This window comes from Phocoena sinus, chromosome 20 (assembly GCF_008692025.1).
Source record: "Phocoena sinus isolate mPhoSin1 chromosome 20, mPhoSin1.pri, whole genome shotgun sequence".
In the NCBI taxonomy this organism is placed as follows: domain Eukaryota; kingdom Metazoa; phylum Chordata; class Mammalia; order Artiodactyla; family Phocoenidae; genus Phocoena; species Phocoena sinus.
The window spans coordinates 28,568,289-28,585,873 of record NC_045782.1 but is presented as its reverse complement, the minus strand read 5'-3'; the positions used below and the strand labels follow the sequence as shown (position 1 = coordinate 28,585,873).

The 17,585-nt window shown below is 40.1% G+C and overlaps 1 protein-coding gene across 1 annotated transcript in view; it reads left to right on the top strand.

The window, feature by feature from the left end:
• The first annotated feature begins 672 nt into the window (after positions 1-672).
• The window catches only part of HSF5 (heat shock transcription factor 5), a 49,150-nt gene continuing 32,237 nt past the window's right edge, over positions 673-17,585 (top strand). Inside the window, exons 1-3 of the mRNA XM_032617204.1 lie at positions 673-1,318; positions 6,552-6,926; positions 16,777-16,871. Of these exons, the coding sequence (XP_032473095.1) occupies positions 673-1,318; positions 6,552-6,926; positions 16,777-16,871 (1,116 nt within the window). The remainder of the gene's footprint in view (positions 1,319-6,551; positions 6,927-16,776; positions 16,872-17,585) is intronic.

Here is a 17,585-nt window from a genome sequence, read left to right as displayed (position 1 = left end):
TCTTCCGTTTTCTTTCCACTTTGGGTAAACGGTCTTGGGAAAAATATTGGCTGAAAAGAGTATATTTCATAACATGTAAAATGCTACTCTCTAAAAGGTGAATTTGTGTACTCAGGATACTATACCACCATCACCATTTTTAGTTGGAGAGACAAGCAATTCAACTGTTAGGACTAAGGTTATAGAGTTGTGCCCTTTTCTGTCGAGAAACGTCCAATTTTGTACTGCCCCACTGCTCACTTACTTAATTCTAAAGTCCCACAGCTCCGCCGGCCTCAGGGAAATATGGGCCTCAGCATTCCACGGGGGTTAACCGGGCCGATCTCTTTGCAGGACGTAACACTACCTGGCGGGCGGCGGTTCCCAGCCCTTCCGGCGGGTTTAGGACGCCGAGAAAGCGTGACTTCCCGCCACTGCACGTGGCCAGGCCGCTGGGGCGCACGGGGTGGATCGATCGCGGTGCGTCCGGCCGCGCAGCGGGAACTCGAGGCCCCATTGGCTGTGCCAGCGGGCGCCGCGGGGGCTCGCGCACCAACGGTCCCCGGGTTGGCGGCGGCGGCCTGGCGCTGGCAGGAGGGGGCAGGGAGAAGCGAAGGCCCGGGTTGGGGGGGATCGAGAACGGGGTGTGAGAGCCAGGCTCGGCGGGGCGAGGCCCAGGTCCCGGGCGGGGCGATGGAGGAGGCGCTGCTCTCCACCCCCATCAACCCCAACAACTTCCCCGCCAAACTGTGGCGGCTGGTGAACAGCCCCCGGTACCGCTCGATCCGCTGGGACGGCCGCGGCGAGGGGCTGCTCATCGACCAGCCGCTCTTCGAGGCCGAGCTGCTCAGCCCGCCCGTGGCGGGGGCCGGCGGCTGCAGCGGCGGCGTCCGGGGCGCCAGAGCCGAGCCCGAGCTCTTCAAAACCACCAACTTCACCAGCTTCATCCGCCAGCTCAACCTCTACGGCTTCCGCAAGGTGGTGCTGGGCGCGCCGGGCGCGGCGGGGCCCGAGCCGGGGCCTGGGGCCGGCGGGCCGGCGGGCGACGGGCCCCTCCACCACTTTCACAGTCCACACTTCCGCCGCGACCAGCCGCACCTGCTCGTGCACCTCAAGAGGCTCACCAGCGCCAACAAGGCCAAACTGGCGGCCGGCCTGGAGGTGCCCTGCCGGCCGCCTAACCGCTTCCAGAGGCTCCTCATCACGTCGGCCTCGGCCTCCGCCTCGGCCTCGGCCTCCGCCTCAGCCTCCGCCTCGGCCTCGGCCTCGGCCTCCACCTCCCCGCTGCCACATCAGGAGCCGCCGCCGCCACCCGCGGGGTCCCAGCCCGAGTCGCACGGTGAGTCTCGCCCCGCGCCGGGCGCACTGCTGTCAGGGGGCAACCGCCACTTCCGAGGGCATTTCCGCATCCTCTCCTTTGCTGTGTCGGGAATGCCCCCGGGAGCCGCTTCCCGCGGTGCTTGCCCGGAATTGGCCGCGGCACCTGCACCGCCCTCACCCGTGCCGGCGCCCCTCCCCGCCGGCACCGCCTCTGCGCTGAGTCCTCCGTGAACATTGAGGCCCTTCTGTGTCCACTAGCGACCACAGGAACCTCTGCGTTAGGCTTGCTTTCTAGTCCTCCTGGAACCCTTTGGGCTCCAAACCTGTATAGCCAATTACCTTCTCGAGACGCCGTCTCTCCAAGGCGAACACCTCAAATAAGTAGGCCTTTGTTGGAGCCCTGGTTCTGGAAGAAACACAGAAGGGGCTCCTCTGTTCTGATGGGAAGCAGAACAGAGTTCCTATACAGGGTGAGGATATGGCAAAGGTCAAGGTGGGAGGGAACAGTCACAGCCAAGAGAACTTAGAACATTTATGCCAACCAAGGGAAAGTGAACAAGGTGCCTCGAGTGGAAGTTTGTTCTTGAAGATACATGCCATCTTCCACCCAATGACATATCTAAGAAATCTTGGGAGACGTGTTCTGACAACAATCATATTGTAGGTTCTGGAGTAAGGTGTAGAACAATAGGTGTTTATATATCTTACAAGCAAAAATATAATAATATATTTTGTTGTTTACCAGATACTGTTCCTGTGTAGAATGAATTGGCTGAACAGTTCTTTCATTATAGCTGATTAGACCTGATGCTTATTTAGGTGTTATGGTTAGACAAATGTAAGGCACAAATGGTTTTCTTTACAGCTGTCAAGTTCTAGTTAAACAGGATTTTAGAAAGCTCACATTTGCAGCCTTTGAATTTTTCACTGTTGCCTTCAGTCTTTCAGTTTTGAAAAAAATTTCTATGTATAAGTTTGTATTTACTCAAAGTTCAAAAACTCTCTGATAGAAATTTATTTTATAAACTTGGTTTCTGATGCCCTTCCCCCTCTTCCAGGAAGGTGAGGGTGGCAGTATTCCCTTTCACTGTTTATAAAGAGTCCGTGATATGAAGCAGCATACCAAGAAAGCAACAGAATATAATAACGAGAATTCATTCTTTACCTTCAACTAAAAGAGTAATAGAGACATTTTCATCATGTTAACATGGATTTAACATAAGAGTTGTTGTGGTCCGAGCGCGGGTTGGAAAAGAATTTGCAGACACAAGGTAGAGTGTTAAGGAAGGTAGAGTTTATTAAAGAGAAGGGTCGCTGCAAGAACAGTGGGCCGACTTCCTGGTAGCCAGGGAGAGTCGACGATGAGCATGGGTTGCTTGTCTGTTTTTATAGCCAGGGAACCGGCAAGTCATCTGCTGACTGGGCAGAGTACCTATGCTTTCAGTGTGCTGAGCGAGAGAAAAATGGGGCTAATGTCTTTCCTTAAATGGGATGGGAAAGGGACAGGGCGTGCTGCTTGGGAGGGCTCTGGGACATCGCAGTGGTCACATTGTGACAGAGTGATAGGAGTCCTATAACTCTTTGTTGAGGCAGTATTGACCCTTTGAGTTTATCTTGTTCTTTGTCCTTGGAGCACACCACAGAAGTGTCTGGGTTACTTCTCAGTTATGGAAAAACTTTAGATATACGAATAAAAGTAACACTATGTTCAGTGTAACCTAGGCCCAGGGTTATGAATGAAGCAATGTTCATTTGGAATTTAGAAGATAAGGGATTAGGTTGTGTATCTGTGGAGTTTAGTAGATAAGAGATTAGGTTAGAGTTCTAGTAACCAGTTGGAAAAACAGCAGTGGCGTAGGAATGTTCTAAAGGAATATTAAGCCGCTTACTTCCATATAATGGTCATTGAGTTTGGTGGGGAATTGAATGGGAAAAGGCAGTGGAGACAATACCTTGGCATTCATTTGGTAGAATCTCTGACATGGATATTTGTTTTTCAGATTGTGTGTCTGGTGGGCATAAGGAGAAAAGACTGAAAATGTGTCCCTGGGAAAAATAGGATAACCACTTCAAAGGAAGAAGGAAAGAAACATATATACATACAAGCCAACTCCTCTCTGATTTTCTTTTTCTCTCCCCTATCTTAAACCCAGTTGTATTCTAAGGATAGAGTTTAGTTGAAGAAATACAGGGACTACATAGGATCTGATTTTCTTCACTTACAGTTCAGTTGGTCAGCATTTTAAAGATTATTTGTTGACAAACATAAATTTAATTCATACTTTTTCAGTATAGATAATACATCAATCCATATATACCTAAATTATTGTAGTTTTCATGCATTTCCTGTTTTTTTACCATTCTCCCTGTTGGTGTGTGCAGAAGCTGTGTCAGGTGTGGATTGTCTACACCACAGGCTTGGTTCACTAGGGAACTGCGTTACTGGTTTGGGTGGAATGTAATTTTAAGTTCAAGAATACCGGCCCTGGGCTTCCCTGGTGGCGCAGTGGTTGAGAGTCCGCCTGCCGATGCAGGGGACGCGGGTTCGTGCCCCGGTCCGGGAAGATCCCACATGCCGCAGAGTGGCTCAGCCTGTGAGCCATGGCCGCTGAGCCTGTGCGTCTGGAGCCTGTGCTCCGCAACGGGAGAGGCCACAGCAGTGAGAGGCCCGCATACCGCAAAAAAAAAAAAGAATACCGGCCCGACTTTGTTTTGCTTTAATTTCGTGTTCTAAGTCCTTGGCTCTTCTCTTTTGCCTCACCTAATTTTTATTCTGCTTGATTCTTGCCTTGGTTATATGCCTGACTACACTGCTCCTTCCCAGTTTCCTTTCTGTTTTCTGTGTTCCACTGCAGCTTCTGGTTTAAATACTTCTCTTTTACAGTAGAGTCCTCTGTTTTCGGACCTAGTTGTCTTACCTAGATCCACTGAGCCGGCTGTCCTGTTCACCTTTTGAGAATGTACTTGATAAGAAATGTGAGGATCACCTGTTTTTCCCTGTTTTGTTTGCCCACTATTGTTATTTTGTTTTTAGTGGCAGTTTATTTTACACTACTTGTTAAAGTTTTCTGAGCTAAGCAGCAAGTCTGAGCACTAGATAATCTGTTTTTGCCTGGGGATAACAAGCTCTCAAGAGGCAAGTGTTGGGAAGGAGGCAAATTCTTTCCTGGGGATTGATTAGCTCAGATTCACTTTTATAGACGCACTAGAAAATTTAAGAACAGAAATTCAGCCTGCCTTACAGTTCCAGGATTCTGGATTTAATCTTTACCAAATATGTCTTAGATGTTCTGAAGACATGTAGGTGATGTTCTATAAAGTTGGTCAGAATAGAACCCTTAACAGAAGAATAAATAAAGGCTGAGCATGTTTTAGTTCTTTATTTTTAAAAAACAAATTGAAAGGAATGTCCTTCTAATCCTAACCGTGTCCTTATGTTAGCAGCATCTAAAGGATATAAATATTTGGCCATCACTCAGAATTTATTGTAGTAGAAGTAGAATTATATTTTAATTCAGATCTAAACCAGAATTATATTTTAATTCAGATCTAAACCAGAATTTGAGAAATCAAGGTAGAGCATTCGTTAATTATCTGCTTAAGTTATTGACAGTCTGAAAATTCATCAACAACTTAACCCTAAAGAGAGTAAAGAAGGGCACACTGTAGCAACATGAAGTTTTAGCATCCAAGAAAAAATCAAGTGGTGGGTAGTTTGGGACCTCAGAAACACCTGTTTGTGAAGAGCAAAAAAATGTTTCTTTAGGTCTTAGAACAAAGAATTCTCAGTGGTAGTTCAAAGTGTGTATACATGTGGAATTGCTAGTCAAGTAGCATAAAAACTACTTTTGCATTTTAAAGGAAAAAAGGAAAAGTAGTTTTTAAGAGGTGTATCATTTAAATACATTTAATCTTCTGAGTTAAGATTTTTTTTATTCCACATTAGATTTAGAGCTCTTGATTTCAGGTTCCAGAATTGTTTACATATATGTATGCATATATTTGTTTATTTTTGGCATTAATGCTTTATTCTTTTTAAATTTTATCTTAAGAGTTTATTTGAGCCAAAATCAATTTGAATCAGGCGGCGGCAAACCAGAAGTGGTTAAGAGCGCTCCCTAATGCTTTATTCTTTAGAGGAAATTAAACACTATAGAAATACTAGAACAAAGGAAGTGTAACATGTAGAGTGGTTTTACAGTTTAAATATTTGGGAAAGTAGGTACCTGAGTGCCATCTTTAGCAGATGAGTAGCACATAAATTAGATTTCCTTCTGTTTTATGGATTAGTTTAATAAAACAAATTGAGAAAACCTTGTGAACTAAATAATTTAGTGCGTAAAGCCCTTCCTAAGAGTAAATTAGGCTAGCTATATGTTCAAGAACCACAGTCTTTAAAATAAGTTCAGCTTGCAACATTTATATTTTCCTTTTCCGCATTACATAGTATTGGCCTTTCTCTCTCTTCCTCATCTCCACTTTTTAATTCCTTTCTACTTTGCTAGGTAAGAAAAAGCAAATACTGGAATCTCTTGGCCTGAGTGTGTGGATTTTTAACAAATTCTCCAGGTGATTCAAATGTAAATCAGTGTTTGAGAGCCATTGTTATCTAGGAAGGGGCTCCACTAGAGATACTCTGAAGAAAAAAAGACCATGGAAAATTATTGATTGAGTTAAGGAGTGAACAAGCCAGAGTTTTCAAGCTTGACTTTTCTGCAAAGATTTGTATTAAAATTTGAAAAAATTGAAAGGGAGCAAAGAACATTAAATTACTTTTTGGTGTGTGTTATAATTTTTATTTCTTCCACACTTATATCTTTTATGTATATGGTTGAGGGCTTACTTTTGTGCCCATTATTAAGGTTCCTAAATGATTTGAAAGACTGGAATTTCTAAAACTTCTAGGAAGTAGTTTACAGATTGGAAAAATCTGGGTCAGTCAGTTGAGGTGAAAGGTAAGATGACATTTAACATTTGATTTAATGTTAGAGTTTGGCTACTTTGTCTCTTATGACAGTCATATTGAGAACCAGACAAAAGTTATTTGATTATTTTTTCAGCATTATATGTGTAATCTCATATTCTGGATTCTGAACAACTTGTTTTTACCAATAAATTTCTGTTGTGTTAAAAGTGGCTGAGACCTCAACATAGCCACAAGTGAAGAGAAGCGCATATTTTGTGACTTTTGGTTTACTACGTCTGGTGGTGTAATGTAAGATTAGTAAATGTGCTCCTCCTCTTTTATGCAGGACCAGTGGCTGTAGGACAATTCCACCGGTCGTTTCGGCGAGATAGTTTGTCTCCTTACTCCTACGTATCAGCTTCATCCCACAACCACGGTCCTTTCCCTCTGAAAGGTTTAGATCGGACCCCGATTCCTCCTAGAACATGGCAGAACTCTCTTGGAATGCACCCAGGACAAGTGGAAACGTCTCTCACTTTTTCAGATAAAGGGGTTCCATTTCCTGTACTACAGAGGTTTCCAACTGAGGTTACATATACCCTGCAGCCCAGTGCCACATCCGTACATGTTCAACAAGGTCCTCAAACAATGATCAGCTCCTCCCAGAAATATAGTAACTACACACCGTCAGCGCAGTACTCCCAAGCCTACTATCCAACAGGTATGAGAAATTCAAGTTCAGTGGCTTCTCTTAAGGTACTTTTAATGAGAATTTTTATTTTTTTAATGTGTTTCTATATGCCTAAACAAAAATAGGAATATGCACTTAAGAAATGTCAAAGATTTCTCATGAGTACACATTATTTAGCAATAATGTAAAATTTCATTGATTCTTAAAAGTTGTGAAAATTCTGTTCGTGCGTAAAGATGTAGGTTTTAATGAAACTGTTGTATCCTCAAAATATGTCCTAGTAATAAAATTAAGACTTAGTACATCAGACCTTGGTATAACTCCTGCTCCTGGTGTAGTAGTTTTTTGTTTTTTGTGGGTTTCTTTTTTTTTTTAGAAAACCTGCTTATATACATGTTACATTGTTTATTTTTTAGTTATGTAGGTGAGACTACCTCATAACGAAATCACGTTAGTATCTCAGTAACGAAGTTTAATAGAAGAGCAACTCTCCATCTCTTAAGACTAAATTATATTCTTGTAGTAAAAATGTGATGGTGTGGTTTGGCAGTGCAGTCCCTGCAGTGTTAATCCCAGCCAGTGAAGAACTGGGAGTAGCAGAGAGAAGAGCCTGACAATGACAACTGACCCAGAGCCCAGCCAAGGGCATGGAAGGCCTGCTAGTAGATCTCAAGCCACTCATTGGGAATCCTTAAGATAGTGACCCTCTATTTAGCTTCTTGGGGCTAGGGAGTGTCTTTTTTTGGGGGGGGGGTATATTTTTGCAAAATGATAGCATTACCATTTAATTCAGAACAATTTCATTGTTTTGCAGAAGCACCATAGAGGTGATGTGTGTTTTCATGTAGTGTTTACCCAGAGTGATGAAATGGGGCAATAGAAACAAGTCAAGGGTCAAGGCTTTCAGAAAAGACTGGGAAGAGAAGAAAGGGGGCAATCCTTTGCCCTATGAATTAAGGTTCTAGGCTTATTAATTAAGTACATCTGGAAGCAATTTCTAGAGGTATTTTGTTAGACCAGTTTTCCCAGGCAGGATGAAATCAAAAGCTAAAATAAGTGGAAGGCATGTGAATTAGATAAGGGAGTAAATAATCTGTTGCCTTTTAAAAGTTGTAAATTTGGGAACTGTTCCATTTGTAATAATACTCACTATTTTCTAGCTGGTAGCATCCAACATATTGTTTTATTATTGGCTCATTGTGGTTTACCTAAATATGGCCAGTAAAAGGGATTGCTTTATTTTCTCAAAGCACTTAAGTTTAATAATATTAAAATAATAAAACCAGAGTTTAAATTAGATTGGGTTGTATAGATTTTTGGAGCTGCTACTGTTTTGGAGGATGGAGTTGAGAAGGAAAAGGGGAAGGAATTATATGGAGTAAGATGATATAGCACTTCTAATCATTTACCTATTAGAGATTTAAAAAAATTTTTTTACCTTATTATATAAAAAGAAGTTGAGGCCTAGTTCTTTTTCCCAGATTTTCAGCTACTTCTTTGAAGAACAAAAATATCTGGGTGATCTTTAAAAACAGAAGATGACTAATTTCATGTTATAAGTTATATATCTTATGTATAGCAACAAATAGTATCAGATTTTTATTGAGGAGTTTAATCCAATATTTTAACAAACAAATTAGGCATTTCTATCTAAATTATAATTTTGGCTGCCTTCCATATATGCATAGAATATATATATATATACATATATATATACACACACACATATATATACACACATACACACAGAGGGCCAGTCCGTGCCTTTCTTACACTTGCTTTATGTTCTACAGCCTGTCAACTGGACAATACCCCTACTTCCCCTCCTTTTACCAATAAATGTTTCTCTTTCTTTTCCGAACTTCCCTCCAAACCCCCCTCCTCACACTACTAAAGACTAAAGACTCAAAAAGTTTCTGGGGAGTTGAAATTTAGAAGGACTGCAACAGAGAGATGTAGAAATGTTCTTGGCCTTCTAATTTGGAATTTTGGAGAAATTTTCCTATGGACATATTAGACATAGTGGTTAGGTTCTATATTACTGTTGGTCCTTCTGTTAAGGTATAGATGGTTATAGTCTGGCTTAGGAGCCAGACTAGCCTATATGATGATGTTTCTACGGGAAAATGTATTCCAAGTTCCAAACAATCCTCTTGGAAACTCCTAGTTCTAAATTTTATGAGAACTAGTTATATAGTATTTACTAGAAAACACTACAGATAGTTAATATTATTCCTCATTATGGAAATACTGTTTGTTAAATTATTGTGATTTAAGGACATATGTTATTTTAAAATATTTTATGTTAGCTTGGATTTAAATTTATAAATAAATTTATTAATTTGATAATTACACTGGAAATCGTCTCCAAGAGTCCAAGGTAAGGACTAGGGAAGAGACACATTAAAAGAACAACTAAGTGCTGCTGATGTTTTGATAATGTAGAGTGAATATGAAATAGAATCTGGGGTTATGTGAATTTTTTGTTTTGTCTTCTTTGATATGGATAATTGAAATGACTGTGAAGGTTCTGAGGTTACGAGAAAAAGAAATCTAATGATTTCATGATGACTTCAAATATATAGAGTAGTTCTATGATACAATGTAGGCAGAATCGCTTTGAACATTCTAAAGTACTATATAAATAAAAAAATAAAAAGTTGTATTGTTAAATACAAAAGACCTGCTATGGAAAAGGAAGTGCTAAAGAAATACTGTACAAGTACTTAATTCCTCCAAATTTTAGGTGAAGGAAGCAAAAAGTAGTGAGCAATTTAACCAATATTTAGTGAGTACCTGTTTATGAAGGGTTTTACAAATGACTTTCCCAGAGTTAAGTAAAATACTATTCTCAGAGGCAGGATGATAATCACTCCCAAATCCAGCTCTCCAAATCCTAATAAAGTAACTAATTTTGGAATAATGGTCATACTTGTATCATTTCAAAGTGAACTATATGACTTGAGGTTTGGATCAAATTTTAGTAAAAAACAATACTCAACTTCATTTAAAACTTAGTTATAGGGCTTCCCTGGTGGCGCAGTGGTTAGGAGTCCGCCTGCCGATGCAGGGGACGCGGGTTCGTGCCCCGGTCCGGGAGGATCCCACATGCCGCGGAGCGGCTGGGCCCGTGCGTCCGGGGCCCGTGCTCCACAACGGGAGAGGCCGCAACAGTGAGAGGCCCGCGTACCGCAAAAAAACCCCCAAAGAAACAAAAAAAAACACCTTAGTTATATTGAAAATAAACTTGGATCTGGTCTTCAAATGGTATAACCAGTAAATTTTGAATTTTGTAATATTTCATAAATTATTAATTTCTCTAGTAAAGCAAAACATTGAGACTAAAAAACTGCTATCAGACTGACTCCTAAATTGACCCACCTGAATTATTTCTTACATTTGTCATTCCTCTCTTGAAGCATCTGTTTTCTTTTTTATTTATTTATTTAATATTTTGGGGCTGCGTAGGGTCTTAGTTGTGGCACGCGGGGTCTTCATTGCGGTGCGGGCTCTTCATTTTGGTGCACGGGCTTCTCTCTAGTTGTGGCGTACAGGTTTTCTCTCTCTAGTTGTGGCACGCAGGCTTAATTGCTCCCCGGTATGGAAGGCAGATTCTTTACCACTGGACCACCAAGGAAGCCCTGAAGCATCTGTTTTCTTTGCCTAGATCGTTTATATTTTTTCAAGTCTTATCACTTCTTCAAAGACAAAATGTTGTAGATCCAGTGCTATTTGACTCTTTTTAGTCTTACCCTATCTTGAATTCAGTTTTTTTCCTCTAATGCTATTTTCACAGTGTGCTGCTATAATTTAATGTCCCTTTTTTATGAAAAACTTCATTTTAGACCTTTTTACTTTACTCATTCTCTATATATTTGAACATACATAAGAATATTAATATATTCATATTTATATATAGAGTCCTGTATTGAGGAATTGTCCTTTGACTCATGTTGTAATGCTGAATTGACTCAAAATCAACTTTTTTTTTCTGCGTTAAGTTTTAAGCTCACATCAGTGATCAGCAATTTGTAGCTGCCTTTTATCTCATATTTTAATTAACAAATACTTGTATAACAATCACTGTGACTGGGTACTATTCTGAGCACTTTCCAAATATTAATTAATTTAATCCTCACAACAACCTTATAAGATAGGGAATGTAGTTATCCTCATTTTATAGATTAGAAACTGAAGCACAGCCAGGCACAAGCAGGGCTAGGGAACAAATCTGGGCAAACTGACTCGAGGGTTCATTATTTTGGCCACTGCTCTGCTGCCTGCCTGCCTGTCATACAAAGAGGGACTTTTGTTTTGATTTTCTTTTGCGAGAGACTCTTTCCTGATATATCTCTTCCCCAGAGTTAGTTACTTCCAGATAGGGTAGATGACAGAGTTTGGTGGGGGGACCTCCCCTTCTGTGCTGCTGGTGACAGTGGGACTGGCCCTGGGCTATTGACTCACCCTGCTCAAGCAGAGAGAACATACTCCAGCTGCTGGAGTCAGGGGTCCAGTTTGGGGGCCTCTGAGGAGTGGGGCTGTGTCTAATTCATTTTTGTATCCCCCTGCACCTACCATAGTGCTTGGCCATAATGGGCCCTTAGTAAATAATTTATTGAATGAATGAAATAATTCTAGTCTCAGCTTTGCAGTTAATCATCTGATGGACATTGTGACATTCTGTGGATTATTTCATGTCACTCAGCCTCAGTTTCCCTTTCTATAAAGTGGCAATAATATTTTGGGTCAGGGATTAAATGAATTAATGTATGTGAATAGACTATAAAACTTAAAACACTATTTACATACAAAGGATAACATTTTAAAAACTGTATTTAAAATGAGCCTAGATATTAATACTTTAAAGGCTAACTAAAGTGACTTGTAAGAACATAGCCTTCCCCTGAAGGTACATATGTTTATTGAAAAACATATTTTGTATCATTACTAAAAATTTTTTCTGAATTGACTCTTGGGCAAAGAAGGTTGCTTATTATTGTTTTAAAGTACATTAAATTTTAAAGATTTGATCTTTAGGCTTCTAATCCTACATAATGTACATAAACAAGTATGGAATCTCAAGTTATAGGAGCTTTCTGATGCTCGGGTAGCCTGTATTGTCAGTTTCTCCGAAAAGGGCTGATTTTGTTCTTATGGAAAGAGGGACTTGGCATAGATACACCAGGAGGTTTTCTTTAGCTGCCAGAAGAAACTAAGCAAAAGCGCAATTATATTTTCCTTTCTCTTTATTGAGGTAAAATATATGTAACATAGAATTTACCATTTTAACCATTTTTAAGTGTACAGCTCTGTGGCATTAAATACATTCACATTATTGTACTAGCATCACCACCATCCATTTCCAGAACTTCTTCGTCTTCCCCCAGCTGAAATCTGTATCCATTAAACACTAACTTCACATTCCCCTCTCGCCATCTTTTGGCAACCACCATTCTACTTTCTGTCTTGAAGAATTTGATAACTCTAGGGACTTCGTATAAGAGCAGACATGTATTTGTCCTTTTGTGATTGGCTTATTTCACTTATTTCAAGAGTCATTGATACTGTGGCATGAGTCAACATTTCCTTCCTTTTTATTTTTTTTATTTTTTTATTTTTTTTTTTTCTTTTTGGGGTATGCGGACCTCTCACTGCTGTGGCCTCTCCCGTTGCAGAGCACAGGCACCGGACTCACAGGCTCAGTGGCCATGGCTCACAGGCCCAGCTGCTCTGCAGCATGTAGGATCTTCCTGGACCGGGGCACAAACCCATGTCCCCTGCATCGGCAGGTGGACTCTCAACCACTGCGCCACCAGGGAAGCCCCCTTTTTATTTTTTATAAATTTATTTATTTTTGGCTACATTGGTTCTTTTTTTTTAACATCTTTATTGGAGTATAATTGCTTTACAATGGTGTGTTAGTTTCTGCTTTATAACAAAATTAATCAGTTATACATATACATATGTCCCCGTATCTCTTCCCTCTTGTATCTCCCTCCCTGCTGCATTGGTTCTTCGTTGCTGTGTGTGGGCTTTCTCTGGTTGCGGTGAGTGGGGGCTACTCTTCGTTGCGGAGCACAGGCTCCAGGCACGCGGGCTTCAGTAGTTGTGGCACACGGGCTTGGTAGTTGTGGCTCGCGGGCTCTAGAGTGCAGGCTCAGTAGTTATGGCTCACGGGCTTAGTTGCTGTGTGGCATGTGGGATCTTCCTGGACCAGGGCTCGAACCCCTGTCCCCTGCATTGGCAGGTGGATTCTTAACCACTGTGACAACAGGGAAGTCCCTCCTTCCTTTTTAATGCTGAATAATTTTCTAGAAATTTCCATATGTATGGACCACATTTTGTTTATCCGTTCACCTGTTGATAGACACTGGGTTGCTTCCACCTTTGGCTACTGTGAATAATGCTGCTATGAACTTGGTTGTACAATAATCTGTTCTGCTTTCACTTCTTTTGGGTATAGGCTGGAACACCATTTCTTTTCAAATTAACTTAAATTAATTTATTTATTTGGCTGCGGTGCGCGGGTTTTCTCTAGTTGTGGCGAGCGGGGGCTACTCTTCGTTGCAGTGCGCGGGCATCTCATTGCGGTGGCTTCTCTTGTTGTGGAGCACAGGGCTCTGGGCGTGTGGGCTTCAGTAGCTGTGTCACGCAGGCTCAGTAGTTGTGGCACACGGGCTTAGTTGCTCCGCGGCATGTGGGATCTTCTTGGACCAGGGCTCGAGCCCGTGTCCCCTGCATTGGCAGGCAGATTCTTAACCACTGTGCCACCAGGGAAGTCCCTAGAAAACCATATCTTTACCTCACTGTAGATGAGGAGATGTTGGGGTTCTAGTTGCTGTAGTGACTTATCTTGAAATTAAATTTACTATTTATTAGGATGTTTTTCCTTTTGAGTATTTATATTGGGTATTTCCTTACTGTTGACACTGTACTATTCGAGAGTAGATTCACGTCCAAAACATTTTAATTATAGATTTGAATTACCTCCATAGGATAAAGTATATGAACCTCTTTTCCTAACCTATAGTGGATGTGAAAATTTTTACCTTTAGATAAATTTTTAGTAATCCTGGCTTTATTTTATTACTAGAATTGTTTTTTTGTTTTTTTTGTGGTACACGGGCATCTCACTGTTGTTGCCTCTCCCGTTGTGGAGCACAGGCTCCGGACGCCCAGGCTCAGCGGCCATGGCTCACGGGCCCAGCCGCTCCGCGGCATCTGGGATCTTCCCAGACCGGGGCGCGAACCTGTGTCCCCTGCATCGGCAGGCGGACTCTCAACCACTGCGCCACCAGGGAAGCCCTAAAATTGTTTTTTTAAGTGTCATCAACTCTGATATTTATATATGGAATAGAAATTGTTCATTATTTCCAGTTTTTTATTCTATATGCAATTTAATGCCTTAAGTGAACACTGCCTTCAGGAAAATACTGGAAGATCTTTATGCAGATGAACGTGTCTTAGGACATAGCGATAAACTCAGTTTTATAAATGTTAGTGCTTTCACAGTGCTTTCATAATACATGCTGAATGAATTTGTCATGTATTAAGCACACAGTTGCAGTTTTATAGCTAGGTTTTCATATTCAGTAAACTTATTAATACTTTGTTTTGTTCTATTTTGTTGATTATACGAAGTAGCACTGCACTGGTAAGGAAATAGCCATTGAGGAATCTTTTTGGATTATCTGTTCAAGTCCTCCCTTTCTTCATGCAGGTACCTTTCTACTTTCCATTTGTAACTGGACACTTTAAAGGATATTCACTATTTTGCTGTTTCCTTAGATTCCAAATCAGCTATCAACTATCTATTAATATATTCTCTGTTATATATGCTATTTCTCCAAGAAATTTATTTTAAAGTACACTTTAACAACTATTCAAAATGTGTAAACAATGGGGTCAGATCATAGCAATATCAGAAAAATAAAGCTAATACCGTTCACTGATTTATTTGTAACAAAACACTTTTATGGTGCCCTGATGGGTGAAAACCTGCAGCCCCTGACCGAGTCCTTTACTGCCACTAGGGGGCTAAGTTTTCCTTAGCTGTTAAAACTAAAGATCCCAGTTTTTTTCAGTTTTGGCGAACCCCGCAGACCCCTCCTTGCTGTTTTGCTTTTTGGATTTAACTTATGTCCCAGGATATTTGTGCCTTTAAATATTATGGGAAACCAAGTTCAAATCCAAAACATTTTAATTGTGTATTTGAATAATCTCCAAGGATATTGGAAATGACAACAGCTTGAATTTTATGTGACCATTCTAGTAATATCTGGCTTTTTTAACCACTGGACTTGTTAAAATTATGTAATTCAGAAAACATCAACCCTTATGTTTGTAATTGAACTAGAATTCTATCCATTATTTTAATTTTTTACTTCTGTGTGCAAAATGTAATGCCTTAAAATGCACATGATAAAATAAAATATTTATTTCTTGTATGCCTTTATGAACTTCTGACGTTTAAAAATTCAGTAGTCAGTAATGGAGAAATAGGGAAGCATTTTAATGAATTTTTACAATCCTTAGGCTAATTCACTTCAAAGTTTACCGAATAAGATTATTTAGTAATATTATTAGCATACTCAAAATATGAAAAACATGGACCAAAAAAGAGAAAGTTGCCACCTTATAAAAAGGATACCTTAAAAATATTCAGCAAGTGGAGTTCTAGTAAAATTAAAATATTACATTTAGGAAGAAGAAAAGATTAGGGAAGTATTATGATATATTAAAGAGCATGTACTTTGGAGTTTGCCTCTGTCATTATCGGCGTTGTGACTTTCGGCACATTTTTTAACATCCCTGAGCTTTAGTTTCCTTATTTTTGTAAAGTAATGTTAATACCTCATTCAATTGTTGTTTGGATTAAATGAGGCCATATATGTAAAGGACCTAGGACCGTGCCTGGAATATGGTAGGTGTTCAACAAATGTCATCCTCTGTATAATCCAAAGATGTGATGTTATAACTGATTCTCAGTCGTTCTGGAGGGCCTCTCCCTGGAAAAGAGGAGACTCAACCTATTATTAAGGCTACATCTGTAGGTATGACTCTACCAGTAGAAAGAGTTCAGTCTTTTCATGGTATCCTAACTATAAAGAGAAAGTTTGGAAAATGTATTTCCTTAGCTAAAATAATAGCATTGTTAGCTATTTACTTATTGATTGCTTACTGTATGCCAGTACTGTTCTTAGTGCTTTGTGCATATTAACTCATTCACTCCTCACAACAAACATGTTAGGTAGGTACTATTGTTATCCCTATTCTAACAGAATGCAGAAACTAAGGCCCAAAGGGATTAACGTTGCTCAAGTTTATACAGCTATTAAAATTTTGGAGCTGGGCTCCAAAGCCAGGCAGTCTGTCTCTAGAATCTGAATTCCTAACCACTTGTCTAAATTGTTAAAACATTTTTTTCATAGATTCCACTGGATGCATTGTATAACAGTAGGAGTGTTTGGAGTGTACTTATAATTATTTTATCCTTAAAAATCTTCCTCCAAATGTTTGTTCCTATTAAAATGATTGAAATAATTATTTTAGAATTCCGAATATGTTCTGATATCTTCAGTAAAAGGAAATGACTACTTTCAGTAAGAATAAATGTTTGGTTAGAAGGGCAACAAAATGTTTAGGTGCTAAAGAAATCATTTATAAAAGTAGACATGACCCTTTTAAACGACTTTTAAAATTGCCTTATTACCATTTGTTTTCAACAAATAAGGGCACCTAATTGGACTAAATATATTTTATTGCACCCACAAAGGAAAACTTTTGGAATTTTTTGTTCCAAGTTGAAAGAGAGGAGTGCCTTGAATGCTGTAGAGGTTTATTTGGGTTGACGGCTTTTCTGTGTTTGGATTTGTTCCAGCTGTGCTGCAGTGCTGCTCTCCTACCCACATGGATGCGCTCAGTAGTTGTGTGACTCCCACTGCCCCTTCCTATGCACACTGCAACTACTTCCAGGTAAGATGCTGGGAACAATGGACATACCCTGCGTCAGGTACAATACGATTGGCCTTGCAGAATTCCAAAGTGTAATTTTATCTTAATGAGTAGCCAGAGGTAAGCTGTAGATTATGGCCTTAGTTTTTCTCAATTCTAAAAAAAAAAGAGTTGACGTAAATGATGTCTGAGGATTCTTCTAGGCCTACACTATCTTCTTGGCCTACTCTTAGGCACTAGCCACATGTAGCTATTTAAATTTAAATGAATTAAAGTTAAATAAAATTTAAAAATCATTCCTCAGTAGGGAGGGTGGGAGGGAGGGAGACGCAAGAGGGAGGAGATATGGGGATATATGTATATGTAGAGCTGATTCACTTTGTTATGAAGCAGAAACTAACACACCATTGTAACCAATTATACTCCAATAAAGATGTTAAAAAAAAAAATCATTCCTCAGTCACCCTAGCCACATTTCAGGTGCTTAATAGTTTCGTTTGGCTAGTGGTTACCAAATTTTATAGTACAGATAGAGAACATTTTCATCATTGCTGACAGTTAGTTGGAACAATGTTGTTCAACTAACTGTCAACAATGGTAAAATTGATTACCATGGTAAAATGAATACCAGATAAACTCTAAAAGTATATAAATCACCAAATGACAGATCCTTCCAAGATGGTACAATTACTTTTTTTTTTAAAGGAGAAAGGAAAATGATGTCAAAAATGAGAA